The following is a 14905-nucleotide window of genomic DNA, read 5'->3' on the forward strand; positions in this document are numbered from 1 at the left end:
TCCACTTTAGCACTTGGCTTCTGTCAGCTAATCTATCACCAGCAGTTCCCCCGAGGGACCCTGGCAAAGAAAGACTAGGAAATGATTCGATAGACGGAATCTCTGAATGCCTCTTCCTCAAACATGCCCCCCTCTACCACTCAGAAAGGCTAACGTCAAATATTAATAGCTCACCCCTGCTATCCCACCATGTAAAATAGCAAACTGACAGTAAGCTACAAACCAAAGTCAGCTAAAACATCCCTGGCTGGCTGGATAAATTAGGACAGCCCTCTTTCTGCCCCCTGCTGGGCTGTTTATGACCATTGGACTAGTTTTTTCCATCATAAGTAAAACCAGGCAGTTCACAGTTACTACAGTTAGTGATGTTTCAGAAATGTGTTTGTGTGATTGTGTATTTAAATGCATTACTTGTGATACAGTGCCCATTGCCATACAGCAGAGAGTGACTTTTCCCACAATGCTGGAATAATGACAGGGGATTTGTAAGTAGGGGAACTTGTTTTGTAATCTCTATAGCTCAATAAATCAGCCGATATGACCTACTATATCCAATCTATGGTCTTGGTGAGCTGTGAAATTAAACTTGAGCTGGTGATGATGAGTAGTATAATATAGAACCTGGTAAGCCCCACCTGCTTTTACTCAACTTGAAATGCTTGCATGTTATTGCAGTACTGCAGTAGTATAGTGGCAATATTCAATAATACAGTAGGTATATCTGAGTTATGCTAGAAGGAGACCAATTTGTATTTCCTAAGCTAAGTTTTAAGAATAATGTATTGCAGAGTAACGATGCCATAGAGTGAAAATATAATGAAGGCAGACCAGGAGACGGAATAAATCATCCAGTGACACGTTCTAGCATCCCTGTGCATAATATAACTCTTGCTGTGTCAAGAGACAACTACCTCATAATGAGTGTTATAATCATGAGTTGCCCATGTACATCTAAGGCTATGTACTTGAACTTGAGATACAGTGTACTTGATATGTATTGTGTACTGCCTGTACTAGTCTGTAGCCTACTTTATGGATTGGCTACGAGAGACATCTCAGAGCCAGCAAGGTCAGCCCTGTTGCATTAGTCATTATCATGTCACGTATCATATCTTATTGTCACGTCATTATGATCCAGCACTGTATGTTCCCTGTTTGTTGTGTAATAAACGTTGTGAACCTTTAGCGTGATACTGTCTCGTGTCACGTTATTGTTCTCCCGGGCCCGCCGCCGCAGTCACCGTACCGAAGGAATACTTCAACCGGATCATCACACACCACCCAGCCTGCACACACTACCTGTCTGTCTGAACCAGACGAGGGTCCAGTAATTAGAGTTTACAACAATGAGTATGGTGTTTTCTTTCTTTCTTTCTTTCTTTCTTTCTTTCTTTCTTTCTTTCTTTCCTGCAGCAACAAATGACCATGGTCAGGAACTGAGCATAATGACTTGTCAATTTGGTTACATTTGTAGCCACTTTAATTTAACTTGCCACACTGTCCAAATTCCATAGGGGTAAGAGGAAAGGTGGGCACCAAAACATTCTGGAAACTAGGGGAAACTGGACACTACGAGAACTGGGCACTATAGGGAATGTGGGCACCAACACAGAGCACACAGGGCACTAGGGGAAATCCAGGCACCAAAACTGGAAGTCGTATGTCTACAAAATGCACTTTGCACCTGTCTGGCATGTGTATTCCTGGAATGCAACTAGGCTACATTCAGATGATCCCCCCTTACCCTACCTGGGCCCCCATCAAACCCTGTACACTCAAGACCTTGCCCCCGCTGCCACCCTTAGATCTCCATGGAGCTGACCTGTTCTGACATTCCATGTTGATCTGACCTCATCAAAACCTGTACACTCAAGACACGCTCCATATATGGCCAGCCCAGTACAGAATTCATATGTAAAGAAGGAAAATATATATGCACATCCCAGTTTCAGAACACGGTGCTGGACCCAAAACCACGTAGGAGACTGGGAGTCTCTCCTGCTGAAAAATAAGCATTTTGGATATATGAATTGAGAACCCTTAAACCTTTGGTATATAAATTAGATATCAGACCATTCATTTAATATTCCTTTAATATTTATTATTATCTCTGTGTATTCCTGTTGTATTGTATATGTTTTGATGTATTTATTGTATTTTAAACCATATTGTTCGTGAGTGTATGGCCCCTTAATTGATGTATTTGTATTGCTCTGGAGTGGATCTTCACATACAGCCTATTGGCTTATCAATTGATTGAATGACGACACCCAGTCAGGCCATACCCATGTAAATTGAGAAAGTCCGGAGGGGCGAAAAGTTGTTATATTTAGGTTGAAATAAAAAAGACGGGGAGCAGAACTATATCGTGTGCGGACATTCCACACACGGGGGAGGGGAGGAGGAGGGGGGGGGGGGGGGGGGGGGGGGGGGGGAGACCGGGAGCGCTCAGCGCTGAGAGCGAGAGAGGAGGAAGTAGGCTGACTATCCCACTATTCCAACCAGTTTCACACACGATGCAACTCAGTCATCATCACCCAGTGTCACTGTCGTTACAGGTGAGTATCGAGCGACCCAGTGACCACTGCTCACCGACAGAATGACCGGAATGTCCATGGAATGAATGTCAGTCATGACGTGCCTTGGTGGCACCCCGGTGTCACATCATAATCAGCGGTGAAACAGAACGGAGTCCGACAAAAAGAAGACAGGACAGGTGCCACTTTTCGTCAGCGCGGCGCACGTTCTGTTTAATTTGTGTAGACAACTTTAACGAGCCACCATGGATACGACGAGCCACGGCGACAGTCACAAGACGAACAAGGTGCGAAAGCAACCGATGAAGCCCAAGCAGCGCAAGAAGGAAAAGAAATACAAAACCACGAGGCTTTTCCGGAGGAAATCGCTGCGGTCCGTAGGGAATTTCATGAGCAGAATCCTGAAAACTTTGGGAACTTTAGCGCGCTTCGGGGACGTTGGCGGCGAGCCACCTGACGCCGAGGACGACGATGGCGGCTTCAGGGAGAGCTCCACCACCTCAGGGAATAACCTCAAAGATGAACAGCACACGTCTTCTTCTTCTTCTCCGAGGGAGAAGAACGGCACCGCCGCGGTGCTGAAGAAAAGCTCCGCCGCCGCCGCCACCCTGTCGCGGTCGTCGTCGTCGACGTGCGGGTCCGTGAAAGACAGGCTGTCGTGGTGCTCCGGCGACAAGACCCCCGGCGTGCTGGGCTTGAAGAACCACGGCAACACCTGCTTCATGAACGCCGTGGTCCAGTGCCTCAGCAACACGGACCTGCTGGCCGAACACCTCGGCCTGGAGCAGTACAGGACGGATCTGTTGGGCCACGGGAAGCCGACGGGTAGGGTCAACGGGCTCGTTCAACATCATGGCGAGGCGGGGGACACCCACCAGCACGGCACCCGGGGCGAGGTGACCGAGCAGCTGGCATCACTGGTGCGAGCGCTCTGGACCCTCGAATACACGCCACCACTGTCTGTGGAATTCAAGGTACGGTCGTTCACACACATTAGTAGTAGTAAAAGATAACTTTTTGATTGATTGAATACTCTATAACAGTTTGCAAATAGTTTCTGAAACAGTGTTTCCCGACCCACTCTATCCCAAACATTGGGCCGGGACCCATTTATGGGCCACAGACAGACCAATTTTTATGGGTCATGACTCATGAGTCATGACTCATGACTCTATACTAAAAAATCAAATTTATTTTCCTCCATCGATACAAATAATACATAGGCTATATTTCATTTTTTTTAATAATTAAAAAAGGAAAATTTCAAACAAATCTAAGAAATTCCACAAATAAAAACATCAACATAGGCCTAGTGTCCTACCCAACTCTACGTTTCTTTCTATTAGGCTTTACGTTCCGGATTGCAGCTTTAATTGAGTGTAAGCCTACAATGGTCCATTTTGTATTAGTTGTAAATGAGTAAATTAAACTTAATTAAGATACTTTTACTGTGTAGCTACAAAGAGGGATAGTATAGAGAGATTATGAGGAAATGTGTAATTATATAGTTACAACCTCAATGACACAAGTAGACTATTATTAGTCACAAAAAACACAAACAATGACTGTATTGTATTGTAGCCTGTCAGTGAATTCCAGCGCAGGACTCACTCACTCACATAATGCGAGAGATTTGGGTTTATTCAAGCAAACTAGTGAGTCTGAAACAAGCTCAAACAACCATGAACAGTCTGAGTGTATTCTGATCTGTGTGGGACACACAATACCATAAATAGGATAGCAGGTTACAGAACAAAGCTTTGCTTTTGTCCCACTTCCGTGAACAAATGTAGACGACAGGCTATGTAGGTAGAATTTCAGGGGAGGAGTCGACCAATGGTCAAGGTGTGTAAATCAAGGTGTGCAAACGTTTTGACTATTACTATTGTAGGCAGTCCTGTCTCAGAGGGTTTCTATATGAATATTCTGGATATAAAACAGAATATTCGTATAGAAACACTCTGAGACAGGACTGCCTTTTACTGTCTTTACTGGTCAGCTTTCAGCCATCAAGTAAAATTGTTGCAATTTTATCACTTACACCTGTGTCTTACATCCTGGTACAATACAATGAATGGCACTGGACACCACAACTATTATAGGCTTTGGAGTTACATTTGGTTGTCTTTTAATTAGAACAACAACTTATTGGCTTACAAATCAGGTATTTCTTAGCAACGAATGAATACAATTGTTGGTTTACATCTAAATGCAGTTGCTGTTATACCTTCTTGGCGCACCTGCTCTGCCCTAAACAAGCAGAGTGACAATGTGGTTGGTCTGCATTCTCCCAATGCCTGCTGGTGTTATTTCACATGCAAGAGGGATGCACTCATTCATTCTCTCTGTGCCTGGGGCTTGAAGCATGCTGATGAGAGTCAGCAGCAGCCGGCAAACTGGTATGAGATGATTGCAAACGAGTCCTGGAATCATATATTCATGATCATTATAAAATCAATGACCAGGGGTGGAAATTAACTAGACATTTGAAATGAGACATTCTGTATAATGACTGAGTACTTTTAGTTTTGGTATTATAAGTACATTTTGTTGCCAATACTTTTGTACTTTTACTCAGGTAGCTAGTAGCTACATTATGAATTTGGGACTTTTACACGTAACATAGTATTTCTATATTGCAGTATTGATACTTTTATTAAAATGTGAGAGTACCTTTTTCACCACTGTCAATGACCCAATTGAATCAAGGACTCAAACCCTTGAATATATATTATTTGAGAATGATGATGCTTGCTCATAGGATTTCATTTCCACTCCTTTTGATACTTTTGTCTTGTATGGGGATGGCACACACATTTGGATACATGAGTTTGCACAGCCATGTAATATGCACAGTGCAGAGTGCAGACACACAAAACTAGTATTTTAAATTGTAGGTTGAGGAGAGTGTCAGGCAAGCCTCTCGATGAAACACATCTCTTCTCTGTTGTGAAGTTTGGTCACAGGGATACAATAATGCAACCGTCTTCCCTCATTCGGCTTATTGAACTGTTGGATGTTATTAAATCTAGTACAGATAGATGTACCCATAGGAGCTAAAGCTATTCAATAGCATTGTCATGTGGTGTCACACACAGTAACTCTTACTTAGAGCAAACTTAGTTCAAAGCCATGCCAGCCCTTGTGGGGACTGCATAAGTGGTTATGAATATGCAATGAACAAGGGAGATATTCCATATTTTATTTCTCTCTTTCTCATTGACAGCAAAGAGTTATTAAAGGTGCTGCACTATATTGTGATAGTGATCATCTTTACTATGTGTTTGTTCAGTATTCAGCTGGTTCTCTGCGTCTCTCCAGCAGCTCTAAAGTAAACAATATATTGGGATGCCAGTTTAATCCAAACAGATGAGAGAGCCCATTTATCAGCTTCAAATGTAAGTGTTCCAGTAACAAATTGTTCTGCTCATTTTTCTCCCATCACTTATTCAGTTTCAGTCATTTATTCAGTTCTCTCACAGGTAGGGATAAAATTGATGTCCCGGCTATACCTGATTTCTTTTCTGTGTGTTTTTGAGGGGCACCAACCCCTCCAATGCATAAAGATTACGTCATGTGGCAGCCAAGTCTATAGGATTTGTAATGTTTGTTTAGAGCACGTATGGCGTAAATTGGTTGCCTGTCAAGTCTATGGACTTTAATGTTTGTTTACGTTCCTGTTTGTTTACGTTCCTGTTTCGGAAGGCTTTTTCGTGTTGAACTGTTTGCACAGTTTTTTTAACCCTGTTTTTAACCTTCTATGATTGATTATATGTTTTTAACCATGTAGCACTCTGGGATTCCCTGTGAATGAAAAGTGCAATACAAATAACATTCATTATTATTATTATTATTATTAAGGCACTAAATGACAACATACTGGAAGATATCATCTGGCCGATATAAATACTTGGGTGCCATTCACTTCACACAAGTGTGATTTTTGAGGGGCGCTAGCCCTCCTATAAACAGCTATAGTGTAGATTCTGTCTTAACACAAGCATTAAATGCCATTGACAATGAATGGATAATTTACGTCATATGTGTCTGAGCAAATCAGCTGTCGGTATGTCTGTCGGTATGTCGGTGAAAACCCTTGGCCAATAAGGGAACACCATTCTTGGTGACGTAACTTAGGTATGTTTCAAGGTTGGTATAAGGTCAATAATTGATTAGAGCGCCCCCACTTCACACAGGTGTGATTTTTCTTTACTAAAGAGCTGTAGAGACAGGGGGACCCCTGTTACTGAACGAAACACTATAGCAATGACTATTACGAGAATATACACCTAACAAAAAGTATCACTTACGTTTACAGCAGAGATGAGAGAGAGAGAGAGGTCAGTCTCTCTCACTACTTGCAAACCTATTACAGGAAGTAAAGGAAGGCATTTTCCTTGCATGTGATATGTTACAGTACAATTGAGAAGGCAGTACAAGTGAGAAAAACGGAACGGGGGACGTCTGTTTTTCCGGTGCGGCTGTCTCCCGTTCGCCGTCATTTAAATATATTCACTTGGCCCGACCTCGTCTCTTCCCGTTCGGCAAGGCCAAGCGGACCCCATTTACTGATGAGTATGACAAGGATATGATTAATATGCTATGGCTTTCACAGTCAATAGACCTCAACCCAGCTAATTGAACTTCGAGAGATTTTGACAGACATGGTAGACAAGCAGCACTATCGTTAAAGCATCAATGGGAGAATATCTTCTATTCACTGTGTTCAGTGCCATGCCTCCAGTAGAGCTCCAGAGACACTTGTAGAATCTATGCCAAGGGAGATGGACGCATGGAACTGTTGTGGCAGCATGCTAGTTCAACACATTACTTGATTTTATTTTATCCTTTCATTTGTCACCTGTCTCTATACAGTATAACACAGTTACATTGTACCTGCACAGTAATGGCAGTAATGTGAACAGTGCACTCTTTTGAGTGTTTTGGACAAGGAAAGTATGGCTGCGTTATTAGACGATTGATTCATGTCTCTCTAAGGTGCATTGCATAACATGATTATCATATATATTCATACATACTGTAAGACCTCATATTTAAGAACAGAAAACAGCTATCATGCCTTCTGCTTCTAAACCACCCTCTGAAATAGTTTGTGCTATAGCCTACCCTTTTTAGTAGAATGCTATTTCTTACACTGAAGCAACAAAATCAGTGTTGCTTGAATGTAATTACTACGGTACTACAGTTAGAGTGTAATCCAATCAGTTTGTCTAGCCAAGGCCAAGTAAAACAGAAATGACATTCATATCGTGGTTGGGCTACAGATAAAAGCCAATTCAACTGCCCGACTTAGAACATAATGTCAGTTGAGCCCTTCAGGTTTTGTGTCTGAATGCTAATATTTGGCTTTACTAGACATAAACCATTATTGATTATCATTATTGTTCTCTTGTGATACCTGGCTCTCATCATAAATATTGTAGATTGTATTTAAAGACATTTTTTGAATTATTTATTTATTTGATCCCTTTTCACACTAGATTAAATCTTTGAGTAAAATAATTTCACTTCCTGCAATGTTGCGGCAGCTGTATTGAATGCGAGTGCAAACATGCCAGTAAAGCACCCTGAACCCTTGATAAGTATAGTAATTCCCCCAACTACCTCCTTTCATTCAGGCCATGTGTCCTCCAAAGAGCTTTAGTCCCAGCTGAAAACACAAGGCCAGAGTTGAAACTATTTCTATACTCTATGTGACCAGGTACAATGGCAGACGTGAACATGCAGCATAGAATAGATGCTCAGCGTCACACAGCCTGGTGAGTGAGTGAGTGCATGAGTGAGTGAGTGAGTGAGTGAGTGAGTGAGTGAGTGAGTGAGTGACAGATCAACTTCAAAGTCAGCATACTGCCGAGGACCTGAGGGAGTGATGGGTTGAGCGGGAGTGTCTGTCTGTCTGCTTTGGCCATGTTTGGCGACCCCCAGGTTGGTTCAGAACCCCTGTCATAGACAGGTTGGTTCAGAACCCCTGTCATAGACAGGTTGGTTCAGAACCCCTGTCATAGACTGCAGGTTGGTTCAGAACCCCTGTCATAGACAGGTTGGTTCAGAACCCCTGTCATAGACAGACCTCCAAGTACTATGTAAAGCACTTGAGTACGTTGCCAATTTGTCCCTAAATGATTTAATATAAAAATTAGACTAATTCTAAGAAGTTAAGTCCCAGTGCTTGAATTCCACTTTTGCTGGTCTTAGAAACCAGACTGAAGAAATTAGTCCCATCTCCCATGCGACCAGGAAGGAGAAGCCTGATGTTTTAACCCATTCAAGCTGGTAAAGCATCTCTGTCATTTTAGAGCAGTGGTTTTCAACCCTTTTCAAGTCTAGGTACATTATTTATTCCGAATTTGTCACAAAATGTTTTGAATGATTCCAAAATCTTCCCTTCCGTTCCGGACAAAAAGAAAATAAAATCAGACGAGGGCCGTGTCTGTGGTCAAATACAATGGAATCGATTTGGTGGTCCTTGGCACAAAAAAGTGTAAGAACTACTGATTTTCAAGGCATTTGTGGAATCAGCCTCAGGCCTCAGGGCAATTCCGGAATTACGGTCATTTTACGGTAAGAAATCGGCTAATCCGGAATTTGCCTCTAATGGGTTAAAATGTCTGGTTTGACTGAGGCGTGCAGGAAGTGTGTGACAGACAGCAGTGCAAGGCAGGGCAGTGAGACAGATGCTTTGTTTGTGTTCTTCCATCTCTGCTCTCTTTCAAGGACCATTCTCATTCACACTCAGTGGTGTAGATGTTCACACGCACGCACGCACTCACGCACGCACGCACGCGCACACGCCGTGATGGGAGACATGTACCACCTGGTCTGTGCAACACTTTGCTTGGCACATTTGTGCATCTAAATTTCATTTCAACCGGTCCTTAGTTTGGCATGACGTTTCTCAGAGAAACAGATGCAAGGATGAGACGTTCCGTCGCTTAACACTAAACAGTACTGTGTCTCTGACGCAAGCGAGGGTTTTAGATTAGATAAGCTTGTTGTGTGGCTATTTTTAATCGTAATCATACTCTGTATTGAATTAGCCTAAAAATGTTAATTTAATTCAGTGTAATACTTTCCTTGTCTCGTATCTGTTTTGGAAGCAGTGTCAAAACAGGAAACGGGAAGAAAAAAAAAAACCATTCAATCTGCACAGTTGCGTTTAACAGCAATAAAATAAAATGTAGGAGCAAGCATGTCTGTAATATGTCTATGTAAGCACAGCAATTTAAGTGTACTTCCCCACACGTTTATTATTCAGCCACATGATTTATGTCCTGAATGTGACATACTGTATGCAGGTATGGGAATAAATCAATCTTCACTCCTGGGCTGCAAGACAGACAACAAGATCTCCCAATCATGTATGGCAATGGGTCTGGGGAGGAATTCTGTACTTTGTCTTAGTGAAGGGAAGAGTATGTTATTTATTCGCTTGCCACGCACGCACGCTTCTCAGCTCTGCACACAACAGCATATTTACAGTCCTGTGTGTGAGTCCTCAAGAGTATCAACTGGCAGTTAACAATGTGTTGCACCTGCTGATCTGAACCTCGCTCTTGGAATATACCATTTGTTGAGATAGGGGCAATAATGTTGTGGGCAATATAATAATACCTTGTGAAAACGATAGTTTTGTTCAAATTTGCATTTGTAGCTATTTTACTGTAATTTAATACAGAATAATCAACACAGATAGGCAAAGAAACATTCATGGATGTATTTAAGTACATTACATTTTTCACCTGGAGCCAAGGTATGGCAGCTGCCATACGCCACTGCGACCAGGTCCCAACCCGACCCGTCGATAGTGTCGTGCCGACAATGAGTTGTCGGCAGAGTTGGATAGAGTTCAAATTCTTTCTGCGGTCGACGTCGGTGCCATGTGGAGCTACCTTTAATTGTGCTGCTTCTCAGGGAAACCACAACAGAGTGTGATTCCTATAGACACGGCAACCCGTCTGTCAGCCCATTACTCATGCTCCTGGAGGTGATTCCAGCATGGCCAGCCAGGGCTGGGATGCCGTGGAAAGAGTCGGCCTGAGGATTATTTTTTACATTAAATGGCGTAGTGTATTTGCCATCAAGTCAGGGTATATGAGGAGTTCAGGAGACAGGGAAGTGGAAGTAAGCAGTGTTGCATTCATTGGTGAATCTATCACTGGTGCGATGCTATACTTTAACGACGTCACACGCACATCGCATAACACCCACAAATCTGTGTTGCATTGTGATCTGACACACGCACCCACGCACGCACTCGCGCATGCACGCACGCACGCACTCGCGCATGCATGCACGCACCTTGCTTTTGGTTCGTTGCTATTGCATCACTAAAGAATCTTACCTGTAGTGGTCGGGCCACCGGGGTGACTGGAGTGTTGATTTTGACAGCAATTATTTTGTTTAGTTTTTGTCATAGTCTCTTGAATAGGTTTAATTAAGTTTTAGTTACATTTTAGTCACCTGGAATCTGGAATGTTTTTGTGTTAGTCTATTTTTAGTCGACTAAACATAAGATTTTAGTCGACTAAATCTACAGTTGACTTAGTCAACTAAAATGTATTTTGGCGGGCCTTGATGCCGCCCGTCATAATGACTGATTGTACACTTGAAATTAGCCGATCTACAAGCTCACAAGGCGATGCAGCGTGACGCGTTGTGAGTAGAATGTGAGTACTTTTTCTACCACTGAACATAAAGTATATGTGATAAGTGATCCATGTCTGCTTCATGTGGTCAGACCAGACGGCTGAAGGCATGCCAACGACACCAGACAGTTGAATAATGAAACGGCAAATGGGAACAGCCAGCGATGATAGATTCCATCCGGCCACACCTGTGGGAGGAATTGAGTGTCTGTGTGTGTGTGTGTGTGTGTGTGTGTGTGTGGGTGTGTGTGCACACACAGCATGTGCTTACACACTTGCATGTATCCACACTGTGTGTTATACTTTACCTCTAAAGGCTGTGCCCTCCCTATTAGTGCTGCACAATTTATCGAAAAAAGATTGAGATCTAGATTCAGACACCTATGCAATCTCATTTAAAAAGATTGAGCAAGAATCGTGCAGCACTTTGGCTGTCCAATTCATTTTGTTTTTACCACAAGAGAGAGACTTTAAGAGAGGTTTAAGTCAAGCACTTTGATGTTGTCTGTTTAAAGCCAGAGTAGTTTGCTCCAGGTGCAACATTTTGAATGTAGTAATATCAGCAACTAGAGACAGACAATATTTTCATGGAAAAAGATTTAATCGTGTGAAAATCGTGATCTCAATTCTCAAAATCGAGATTCACATTTGAGCAAGAATCGTGCAGCACTACTCCCTAATCTGTCCGTATTACCCTCCGGTCTGTCGTAGGTCCAAAAGCTGGCCCTTTTTCTTTAGGCAGGCTGGAGCGGCAGCGAGGTGAGGTGGTACAAATGGGATTTGGAGGAGGAAGCTGGAGGGTATTACGGTCATGGGGCTGATTTATGGTTTGTGGTGAATTCTTGCCCTGCCAGCTCCTTCTACACTGCTGTTATTTACAGAGGAGGATGGGGAGATGGTGGCAGAGGTGAAGCAAGGTTAGCATATCTGGGACACTAAAAGCAGACATGGGACGGTCACTGCTAGAGCGCAGCCCTTATACTACTGACAGGGGACGGGGGAGGTTCATGAACCCTCATGGCTGCCACGGAGGCTGAACAGGCTACGCCTTCTTTTTAATTTATGTCATTCTTGCCGTTTGCCTTTTGGTCGACCCTTACACTCCTCCTCCTTAATACTCATCCTCAGTGGTGGAAAAAAAGTACTCAGATATTTTACTTACTCTGTTACAAGTAAAAGTCCGTAATTCAGTCCGTAAGTACAAAAGTAAAAGTACTCATTATGCAGAATGTCCCATTTCACAATTTTATCAAAATCTTTTGACTAGCTGATTTACATGATCACAATGTGATAGGGCTGAAGTGGTTATCTGCAAAGTAACTAGTGACTATAAGTAAAGTAGGCTACAACATTGTACTTGCTTACTTTACTTAAGTAAATGTACTTAGTTACTTTCACCACTGCTTATCTTAACTAACTCTAGATGTTAAACAAAACCCCACCCAGGACCTTGGTCAGGTCAACCATGAACACATCAAGTGTTTGCAAGACAGCGTTTCACTTGACCTGTTAGTGCTCCCCCGTCGAGAAGGGTCTACTCCGGATGCTATTCTCTCTCTCTCTCTCTCTCTCTCTCTCTCTCTCTCTCTTCATTCTTCATTTCACAGATTGTTTTCTCTCTCCCCTTCTGTTGTTCTACCCCCCCCCCCTCCCCCATTGAGGCTGATGCTGAAGCTCTTCCATGCTGATTTGCTCCCATCACTTGAATCTGTCACTGAGACAATCTGGTGTATTTCACCATGGATACAGTCCCAAACACACAGCATACAGGAAGCGCAAACAAGATACGACGAAAGGATGAGCAAATATAGTCTTCTGTCTTAAGCTGTGGTGCACATACTACACACACATGACATGCGTGCCACACACACACACACACACACACACACACACACACACACACACACACACACACACACACACACACACACACACACACACACACACACACACACACACACGCGCACGCACACACACACACACAAGTACATACATCGCTGAATTGCAAAGAGAAGGAAAGTGCAGTGAGGGAGATAATATATGAGAAAGAGAGACAGAGAGAGAGAGAGAGAGGCAGAGAGAGAGACAGACAGACAGACAGAGAGACAGAGAGAGACAGAGAGAGAGAGTCAGAGAGAGACAGAGACAGAGAGACAGAGAGAGAGAGAGAGAACAGAGACAGAGGAGAGATGAGGACAGCAGGGTTAGGGCTAATTGTTAATTGTCACACAAATAATTGCGATTAATTGTGGTTTTTTTTGCATTGAACATCAGAACATTATAATTTGTATTTCTGTTTGCCTTTAAGGCTTCGTAATCACAAATTTCACAGGGCGGATTTGACAAATAACTTATATATAGGCCTACAAACAAATCACTGACATATTTATTAATAATTTGTTCTTAACAAAAATACAACATAGCGGGAATAGTTGAACTTTTAGATCTGCTATTTCTGCTATTTTTGAAAAATGTTTGAAATTTTCATTTTTTAACATGGAAACGATTGACGATTACGCAAAAATAATTGCGATTATCTCAAATTATTGCAATTAGGCGATTATGTAATTATTGCGACAGACAGGCCTATAAGCAGGGCATCTCTCTCTCTCTCTCTCTCTCTCTCTCATGCTAATGAAGTCGTAACCTCTTTGGCCTGTCAGTGATGTCATCAGGTTTCCTTTCCCACACAGCCGTGTCCATCGCAACCTTGGCAACTCTCTCTCTGTCTATCTCCACCTCTGTGTGTGTGTGTGTGTGCGTGTGCGTGTGCGTGTGTGTGCTTGTGTGTGTGTGTGTGTGTGTGCGTGCGTGCGTGCGTGTGTGCGTGCATGCCTGCATGTTTCTCTTACTCTGCTCGGTGGCTCCAAAAAAGCCCCGCTGCCTGGCTCGGTTTTCTCTCCTTTCCTTTCTGCCACCGCGTCCTTTGATAGGAAGACAGAGGAGTGTTTGAGGGTCAGTTGAAACTCAGCCAACATCTCTCTGTCTCGCTCCCTCCTCCCTCCCTGCATCCAATGCTCTTCCTCAGTACCCTGTGCAACCATCCTTCCTCTCTGTCGACTACCCTTTTTCACTGACAAAAACTAAACGAAAACTAAGCTATGAAGCATTGTCAATTTCGTAGACAAATAAAAACTAGACTAAAATGTTTGGGAGGGACTAGTGGGGAAGAGATCCAGTAGAACTAAAAGACAAGTCATTTTATTTTTGGTTGCGCTCAGGTGTATAGCTCTCTGAAAATAGAAGATCTACAATCTCTATTTTAAGCATGCAACCAAGGCATTACAAATCAAGGAACCGTTTAGGTGACTAAAATATCATGATATTTAGCCGCCTGAAATGAGACTGACACTGATACATTTCAGATGAGTAAAATATGACCTAAAAAGATTATGACTATTGGGGGCACGGTGGCACAGTCGGTAGTGCTATCACCTCACAGCTAGAAGGTCCTGGGTTCGATTCCCGCTGGGGACGTGGGGGGCGTGTTCCCTCCTCCGCCCATCAGTGCCCATACCCGAGGCGGGGTTGACGAAAGGGCCTTTCTGTGTGGAGTTTGCATGTTCTCCCCGTGTTCCCTAGGGTAGGTACCCTCACAAAACATGCAGTAATCCTGGTCTCTAAACGACCTCCCCCTGGCTGGAGGGGAAAGGAACTGGTCGGAAAAACGTGTTCCTTCCACGCGCTACGTCCTGCCGGGGA

The 14905-nt window shown here is 43.2% G+C and overlaps 1 protein-coding gene across 1 annotated transcript in view; it reads left to right on the top strand.

The window, feature by feature from the left end:
* Positions 1–2530: 2530 nt before the first annotated feature.
* Positions 2531–14905, top strand: part of usp43a (ubiquitin specific peptidase 43a) — a 90954-nt gene continuing 78579 nt past the window's right edge. The window contains exon 1 of the mRNA XM_080760008.1: positions 2531–3511. Within this exon, the coding sequence (XP_080616134.1) occupies positions 2783–3511 (729 nt within the window). The 5' untranslated portion in view covers positions 2531–2782. The remainder of the gene's footprint in view (positions 3512–14905) is intronic.

This window comes from Protomyctophum bolini (genome assembly GCF_963924005.1).
Source record: "Protomyctophum bolini genome assembly, chromosome: 3".
In the NCBI taxonomy this organism is placed as follows: Eukaryota; Metazoa; Chordata; class Actinopteri; order Myctophiformes; family Myctophidae; genus Protomyctophum; species Protomyctophum bolini.